A 9,398-nucleotide genomic window follows, 5' to 3' on the forward strand; every position below is an offset into this window, starting at 1 on the left:
ATAAATCAACAAAAAAGTAAAAAAGATCAATTATTGTTCAGAAGAATAGAAAAAAATAAAATTACTTAACCAACAACGAAAAAAGTTCAAAGCTGTTTAAAACCAATATCTCTTTCACTTCTTAATCTGCTCTTTTGTAAATGTAATACAACTATGCCGTATCTTCTTTGATTTAGCAATGCAAACAATTACAGTAAGGCAAATTATAGCAAAATAAAAACATTGAAGTGGCAAGAAATACAGAACAAATTCAGAAAAGAATTGCCAAGAAATGGAGTAATTTAACAGAACAAAGAGAAGAGAAATGCCTTCTCCTTTGAGTTTACTCCATGCTGCTTCAAGCCCACTTGTCAACTGCACAAACATCTCAGCCCTAACAATGAAGCTTCTATCTCGTTTAACATTACGAAACGTTAAAGTGACACAACCCCACACTTCTCTCTGAAAAGTAACAAAATAAAAAATTTATTTAAATTTAATGTGTGCAACAAAATAGGGAGTATAAAGAGAGCGATTTCTTAAGATGAAATTGATCGGAGCTACTATCTCACTGTGAAGACATTATTCTGAGAAGAACCGAGGGAATAGCTTTTGCCAATCCACGAAGAAGAAAAATTTGCTGAAACGTTTGGCCTTCGCACCCTTCTCGAGCCAAAGAAGGCAGCGCGAGAAGAGAAGGAAGACGGTGACGAAGAAAGATGGCGAGATGAAACAGTCGTCAAACCCAGCGTCTCCATGGCGGGTTTACAGTACAGGTAGGTTGCGGGGATAAGATGCTCAATGCTTTGATCGGAGAACAAAGGCTGTAATGAGTCAGCATAAAATATAAAGGCTGCCCTGGCCGCAAGACTCAGGAAGCCAGCTCCCTCTCCTCCCTATCCGTCGCCAACACCTGCTCTGCCGAATCCCCGACCTGCCCTAGCTCCAGAGCCGTACACACCCTGAGCTCGACAACCGCCTCCAGCCGAACCGACCACAGCCAACGGACCTACTAGCCGCGACCCCCGAGCCGATCTTCTCTCCCGTACAGGTAATCTTCCCCTTCTTCTTCTTCCTCTTCTTCCTCTTCTTCAACCCCTTCTTCTTCTTCTTCTATCTCTTCTTCTACTATTCCTCCCTCTTTTGCTACTACTTCTTTTTCATTTCCCTTTCCTGAAGTTTGGATAGCAAAAATGAATATGTAAACTTGCTTGCATTGTTTGGGGGAGATTGAGTTCTACTAAGTATTCTTGCTAAAGGGATTAAAGTCAAGATTTTCTGATTTTTAGTGCTAAGATGCTGAAGTTATGCTTGCATTTTTTATTCTTTTTATTTTTTCTATCATTTCAACGATTTGAAATTGTTTAGCTTACATAAAATTGAGAAATTAACTAGCATATTTCCTTTTACTATAAATAAAAACTGAATATGGTGTTGTTTTCCCAGGGTTAAGTTCTTGTATTCTTGCCCACTCCACAATGATCTACTCTATCGTCATCTTCATTTTCATCTTTTTCTTATCGCCACCATCATCTACATCACTGGCCTACTTAATGTGGAATTACTCTGTTGTTGCCCCTCCCCCTCAACCTGAACGCAATGCCGATATTGAGATCGACAATGCTACACTTATTATCTGGCCTACGCTCACCTATGTTGAAGCCAAGAGTCGGGATCCGCCAGCAGTCAACGCCATTTGCTGTTATATTTGTCTTGTTGACTATAAGGAGGACGAGAGGGAGGATAAGGCAATGAGGCTTCTGCCAGAGTGTGGACATTTATTTCATGCGACATGTGTGGATTCGTGGCTACGGAGGCAACATACTTGTCCGGTGTGCCGGTCGTTGGTGGTGAATCGGGACTTGCAGATGCCTTTAGCCGAGGTAATTCCACTTGAGATTGAACTGGCTTAAATATATACAAATATGATAATCAAATATGGTAGACATCTATATATAATTTATGATAATAGAGTAATGCATGTCTATTTTACATAAAATATAAATATTCATGTTGGTTATTTATCTATTAGCATGTTATGTTGTTCGCATGAAGAATGTTAAAAGTCATATATATTTTAAATTAAGTGACATTATTGTTGATATATGACAGTATATTGCTTGTGCTTCTTGGGTTGGTTTTCCATGTAAAAATGTTGTGATTTTTCTTTTAATTCAATTATCCTTGTTTGTGACTAAGAATTATATTTGACTATTGTGTATGGCTTGAGATTTGATAATAATTTTTTACTATGATTTGTTTTTTTTTTTCAATAAATATAATATATTATAATTAATTAATGATCATAAATTTTTAATGTTATTAAAACCGAACCGGACCGGCCGGTTCAACCGGTTGAACTGGAACCGGCCAGCTAACCGGTCAGTTCAAACCTGAAAATCGGAGTGGTATCAGACCGGATAAAAACCGGGCGAACTGCCGGTTGAACCCGGGAACCGGCAAACCAGCCGTTTTATAAAGAACTGGCCGGTTCAAAAAAATCATAAATGTGGCCGTTGGATTGAAACGTGAACGCCCTTTCTTTGGGGAATTCATCTCTACATCATAAAGATTGGAGACTATGACGAATTGAGGTAGTTCAACCTATATAAAGGAAAGAAAAAAATAATAGAGGAAATATAATAAAATAAAATATTCTCAATAATGAAAAATTATTTTATGAATAAATACTATATATTCTAATTATAAATGTTATATGGCAACAATTAATTCGAATAACTCTATTTGGTTAGAGGAATTTGAATTTTATGAGTATTTTAAATATATTTTAAATTAAAATCATATATTTGAAATTTTTTGAGACCGTGTAGTTTCTTATAAAGAAGTTTATGTGCTTATTAATTTTTTTTTCTTTTTGGTTATTTACAAAGTAGAACTAATATTTAAAAAGACAAAAATGAGAATGATAGTGGGTACAGTAATGGGCTCATAATATTCTTCTCTTTGTATGTTTATTAGATTGCTTGTGATAAAACACTATAGACCTTTTTAAGAAAAAAGATCTTCGAGAAATAAATCTCTCCAATGGATATTTTACAAACATTTAGGAAAAGCATATCTTTAAAAAAGCCTCTCAGAATAAGGGTCTAGTTGGCAAGCTTATCTAACTATTACTAAACCCAGTATATATGCCTTTGTTATTGGTGTGATTAGTCCGCATATGTAAAATCTGAAGAAGAAACAATAAGAGGCTGCCTAACAGTTTTGAATTATGGCCAGAAATGTCTTGAAAAAAGACAAATTATCAAAGACAAATCACTTAAAGATTACAAGGCAGATGTTGATTATGTTAGGTGTCGAAGTCCATTGAGAATAGAAAATCAACTTTTTGATATTCTATCTTCGCTGATGGATATATTATAACATGTCTTTTAAGTCTTCATGATATTATCCTGTCCTATAATACTAATGAGAGATTCTCCAACCTTTACCAACTGTTGGTCTGGTTTCACCCCTCGAATCAATCCAACCCCAGCTGCTTGATCACTAACAGACTGTACAAACCTCCGCACAACTGGCAAGCTCACCTGCACAGAAGAGAATGCATCAAACGCTTGAGAGCCAAATACAGAGTTACACTAAAATAAGACCCAAGAAACCAGTAAGAAAATGTAGCTAACATACATCAGCCTCCAAAAGAGCCCTTCTAATGTCACGCATGGGTTCAGCTATGTTCTCCTTTGTCAAAACCTCTGTATTGTGCCAGCACATAAATGCAAAGATAAATCAACAAAAAAAGTAAAAAAGAGGTTGAGATGATTTCATGTCATATGATTGGTCCTTTAGGTTGCTAAAAAATGATTAAGAACGAACCCATGAATGAAAAAAAAAAAAAAAAATCAATGAAGATATCCTCAATGAAATTTTCGATATGATGCATATATTTTAAATTTGTTATATTGGTTTTGAGATTAATACAGTTTAATTTTAATTGTTTACAATGTATTACACTTCTCGGAGAGTCTGTTGACCCTATTAGTTAGGAGAGCATATGTATTAGATTCAACCTATATTAAAAAAGGTGGGTAGCTCTAAAAAGATTTGGTCAAAAAAATATTAAAATTAATGTTTTTATTAGATTTAGATGAGAATTATGTAGGAGCATGATTTTATGTCCTGCAATTTACTTAATGGACTTGCTAAGGCCTAAGGGCATGATTTGATTGCTTCTGTTTGCTTTGAGTTGACCTGAGTACTCCCTACCTTATATTGGAAATTCTCTTTTGCGTCCCAATTAGTTGGTATAAAATCATGTATTCCAAGCCTTCATGCCTAATTGGAAAATTTTCAAGTGTTGAGACTATTATGAAGAAACCATAGGCCTTGATTTGCAGGTGGCATGTTATTAATGGCATCACTTGGATGCAAACCCGAGCTTTTTCACTCCATTAGGTACTTTTAAGTGTTTATACCACCATGACCAAAATAATTAAGGTTTCGTCTCAAATGATTTTTACTGTTTTGTAAAGTTACTTTATAGTATAAAAATATCTAAGAAAAAAAGTTACGATCTAGAGCTATCCCAAATGAAGCCTAAGGCTTTGTTTGGGACAGCTTTCTTATTGTTTTTTAAAGTGATTTTCTAAAAAGAAAAAATTAACATTTTTATACTTAAAAAGCTGTTTTAAGAAGCGGTAGAAAAGCCGTCCCAAACCAAACCTATGTCTAAGAATTTTTCAATTCTATTGAAGATTTTAGGGATTTTAGGTAAAACTACAAGACAATCTTTGATCACATGGTTCATTATTTGTTATAACCATAACTGATCCCCTTGCTTTTCTTCACCTGCAACCACTAAGTATCTTTCCAACATCCATGGATGACCCCTCACCCATTTTTTGTCAAATCTTGATTTTTAAAAGAAAGATAATGAAGCAGAAGAAAAAGAAAAATGTTTTAAAACTCAATATTTTATACAAATAACAGTATATTTTTTTTCATCATTTAATTCTTTTTATGACAAGCAGGATTGGAAAGAAGACTGGATATCCACACGCTATCAACCACCACAGCCTCATCATCATCATTTCGGTGCCAGCTCCACAGTGCATGGGTACCATTCGCAACCTGCAACTGCCCATGTCCGAAGCTCGCCTCCCTGAACAAAGAGATGCTCGGCTGTGGATCAATGTACTTGTTCGCAAGCCCTTCCCTGTTGCCCCCGTCGCCTATTGTGATGTGTAGCGGCCCACATTGGTTCTTTTTGCTATTATACACAGGTGCCTGCACCACCAAAGATTATAAAATTTTTCTTCAAAAACACCTTTAAGTTCTGTATGTTATTTTCACAAAAGTTTGGCAAAAAGAGCACTTACAAAGCGCTCGTAGGCATGGACATGACCAGCGAAAACGGCATCTACGCGAGCAGCATAGAGAGTCTCTTCCATAGCCTCCCTCATGTCCTCGCCGTCCCCTTGATGTGCTTTATTGGAATTGTACCATGGAGCATGTATTAGGGCGAACAACCACTTGGTCTTGGACCGGTCGAGCTTGGCCAGATCAGCTTGCAACCATTTGAGCTGATCCGAGCTGGCATCGAAGTCAGTGTAGGAGCCGAGCATAAGGACATGTACGGCACCGCCGCCGGCATCAAACGAGTAAAAAAGGTTTGAAGGGGAGGTGCTTTCCTCGTAGGGCATATGATATCGGGCGTTATAAGGTTTGAAGGGGGTGGATTCGATGAGAGGTATGGTTTCGATCTCATGATTGCCTTCGGTGACCATCCATGGCCGGCTACTGGCAAGTGGCTCGACGAGACGGGCGTAGGAGTCCCAGGAGGGCTGGTTGAGATCGGCGTATGAGAGGTCGCCGGGGAGGAGGAGGATGTCATAGTTGGACCGGGAGATGTGGTTTAGGGTTGAGTTTGTCCAACCGGTTTGGCCTAAATCACCTGCATGTGATCATGGTCAACAAGTTGATCGAAGTAGAATAGATATATGTTTTATGTGTTGAAACATTAATAGAAAATTTTGCTGATGGACCATGATTATGCCTTCACCATTTTTGCTCATATGTATATATATATCGATCACTATATATAAGAATTAATATTTAAATGCCTGGTATATAAGCATTTAAAATAAGATTTAAAGCAAGAGATCAAAGTTTCATTTGGGACGTTTTTTTAATGCTTCCTAATTAAAAATTTTATATTAGAAAGCTAATTTTTAAGTTTAAAAAAGTTTTATATTAAAAAGTTATTTTATATGAAGTAAGAAATATATCCCAAATGGACGCTCCGTTTAGGACAGCTTTCTTTCTGCTTCTTAAAGTAGCTTTTTAGTACAAATATTAAAAATTTTATACTAAAAAATTGCTTTAAGAATCAATAAAAAAGCCGTCTCAAACAAAAGTTAAGCCTTTTTTTGAGACATTTTTTGTATTGTTTTGTTCTTAAGATCATAATCCTAATTTTTTTATTTTTCCACTATTTTTTTATTATTTTCAAAATTTATTGTATTACGAATCTCTTTTCTACACCAGCTTTTAATTTTATTTTTATTTTTTTTAACGGCCTTAAAAAATTTAATTACTCTATAAATAATAGACAGAAAGCATAAGAAATATCTTATCTTTTTTACACAATTTATTTTGTTATCTATGAATAAGCAACTTGCGGTTGAGATTTTTTTTTTTTTTTTTGGCTTTGATTTAAGATTTTTTTATTTTATACAATAATAGTAATATTTTTATTCATTTGACATGTTTTCGAAGGGGGCCATGAATAAGAGGGTTTTGGATTATAGTTATATTCTTTTGTGATTTGATTTTGATGAATGTAAGGGGAGTTTTTTATTATATAAATATCGTTTACAGGATAAACTTAAATTACAATCAAGAACTAAATGCTAGACATGAGATCTGAAATTTTAAATTTTGCAATTTTTAAAAAGTTTTCGATCGAAAATTAAAAAATAAATTAATTTAAACTATTGTAAATTAATTAATAAGATTTTGTAGAGTTGATTGAAAATTGATGATTATGACAAATTATACTTTATATCTTATATGTGAAGGCACATAAGAGAATATGATAATTTATTTTGGGTAAATTTTGTAGTAGCTAGCAAACAGTGCGCATAACACAACTCTCCTTGGCTTATTGGTTGAGAGCTTAGGCTTCCAACTAAGAGGTTCAGGGTTCGAGTCTATGTGTATGCGTTGTGTGTGTGTGAGTTTGCCTTAAATGGCCTAAATGTCCCAAAAAAATAAAACAGTGCGCATACTCCCAAGAAAATGACCAACCAATGCGTGATGTCAACATCATATGTGGATTTTCAATAATTGAGAACAATTAAGTCATAGTTTATGACTAATTTTAATTATTATAAATTAAATATTTTCAAGTTATTTGGAAACAAATATAATTATAAATTTAAAATAGAATAATTGAAGCCTACCCAAATAAGTGTTTTCAAGGTATTACTATAAAAAAAATTAATATAAAAAATATATATATAATTTAAAATTAAATTTTTACATGAATAAATTGATGAATATCATACATTTTAGTATTTTATTAAAGAAAGATTTTATTAGTCCATCTAATAAAAATCAATATGATTAAATTTATTTTTTAGGAGTGTGTATAATGTATATATCATTTTTTAATAAAAATTTGAAAATTAAAATATCTTGATCAATTTTTCAATTACAATAATTTTTAAATCTATTAAATTTATTTTAAAATGAGAGTTAAAAATAATTTACCAATCAAAATTCATATTAGATTAATATAAAAAATAACAAATGTAGAACTAAGAACTTGATCATGGTATAATTATCTTAAAATTTTAAGAAAGCGAAAAAAAATGGGGGTAAGATTACCGATAACAACGAATTTGATAGGAAGGCTAGCTGGAGGAGTCTTGAAGGAGAACTCCCGGGCAGGATTGCCACTGCAACGGTAATAATAGACAGAATCTGGGTCCAACGGCCCAATCACCACCTCATGGATTTTCCCCGATGTGTAAAGTGCGGAAAAACTGTAAGTCAATGTAGATCCCGTGCTCGACTCACCGTACTTTCCCTCCTGCAACCCGTAATCCACAGTTGCCGGCGCATCATCTTCCGTTATCCACGTCACTCTCACCCTATTCATACCCACCATTGAAATATGCACCTATAAAACACCAAAAGCAAAGTTTTAGGTAACTGACTCACAAAAACTTATTTTTTTATTAATGAGAAACTTCATCTCAAATTTGGTGAGCTGTCGTTACCAAAAATTGTAATATTCAGAATAATTTTCATAAAAATTGCAATCTTCCTTAGCCTTGCGAACATATCCTAAACTTTACCTGCTGGGGGGTGGTGCCGTCGGCGTCGTCGGGGAGGGGAGTAGATAGAGTTTCTCTGGGCGGTGGGCGGAGGTAAGGTGAGGTGGCGCTACCGGCGGCGGACCGGGAGACAGACAAGGCGAGGAGTAGAAGGAGATTGGGAAGGATGTGCGAGGCCATGGCCTCTGATGCGCGAGCTCACGGTGGAAGGCGCAGAGTTGTAGAGGGAGGAGCTGGTTGGGATTCACCGTTTGTTGGAATGAAGTGGGAAAGGAGTTCATATAGAAGGAGAGGAGAAGAGGAGAGAGAGAGAAGATATAATTATTTTTTTTAATATGTGTCTTAATAATATGTGTCGTGATTTAATAAAACTGCTCGTTAGAAATACTTTAGGATATCCGATATATGGTTCATTTGAGCGTCGCTTAAGCGACAACAAAAAATAATAAAAAAATTAGTCAGAGATTAATTTGAGTGATATGCCATGATGTCTGTAACCAGCAGGATATTTAGACTATTTGGTTGTGAAACTAATTAATTGTGATAATTTTTTTAGATTAATTTTATTAGTTCCAAACAAATATAAATAAGCAATTCATTAAATTTTAATATATAATAAATTTTTAATATTGGCTTTCTTCTCAAAGTAAAATTTAAATTAAAAAATTAAAAAATTAAAATCAAAATCATATGAAATCTAATTTCAATGAATTTACTGTCGAACTTAATATCTTGAGAAGATGAATCCAACAATACCAAAAGCAGGGGCGGAATCACGTTGGTGTCGCCCCCCCCCCCTAAATTTTTCCCGAGCGGAGAAGAGCCATCAGCGGAGGGATTTTGATCTGGACTTTGAGAGGGATCTGAATCTCATTGTAAAATAGATTTTTTGCTGTTCAAGGTTATGCGAAGGCCTGATATTGTAAGGATCTAATTTTTCTGCCCTAGCTTCGACAATGTTTGTGCTAATCTTATTTAATCATGTGATTTCTGCCATGTGTTCTTGCAAATCGCGCTTTTGTGTATGTGATCCGGAATTTATCTCTCTTCTTACCTAGAATGCCTTGGAACCTCTCTCTTGTTCTCTTTCCTGTTCACTGTTCTTTCGTTAACATTACA

The 9,398-nt window shown here is 34.8% G+C and overlaps 2 protein-coding genes across 2 annotated transcripts; one reads left to right on the top strand and one right to left on the bottom strand.

Annotated features, from left to right (window-relative positions):
• Positions 1-1,532: 1,532 nt before the first annotated feature.
• On the top strand, positions 1,533-1,892 carry LOC110097807 (RING-H2 finger protein ATL70-like). The gene has a single exon (XM_020824380.1). It carries the CDS (start codon positions 1,533-1,535, stop codon positions 1,890-1,892), a length of 360 nt encoding a protein of 119 aa, XP_020680039.1.
• Positions 1,893-4,874: 2,982 nt separating this feature from the next.
• LOC110097790 (probable purple acid phosphatase 20) lies at positions 4,875-8,580 on the bottom strand. Its single transcript, XM_020824354.2, has 4 exons — positions 8,301-8,580; positions 7,828-8,122; positions 5,316-5,890; positions 4,875-5,223 (listed from the first exon to the last, which is right to left on the bottom strand). Exons 1-4 carry the CDS (start codon positions 8,457-8,459, stop codon positions 4,945-4,947), a joined length of 1,308 nt encoding a protein of 435 aa, XP_020680013.1. The 5' UTR covers positions 8,460-8,580; the 3' UTR covers positions 4,875-4,944.
• Positions 8,581-9,398: the final 818 nt, after the last annotated feature.

Source organism: Dendrobium catenatum, unplaced genomic scaffold (assembly GCF_001605985.2).
Source record: "Dendrobium catenatum unplaced genomic scaffold, ASM160598v2 fragScaff_scaffold_847, whole genome shotgun sequence".
NCBI lineage: Eukaryota > Viridiplantae > Streptophyta > Magnoliopsida > Asparagales > Orchidaceae > Dendrobium > Dendrobium catenatum.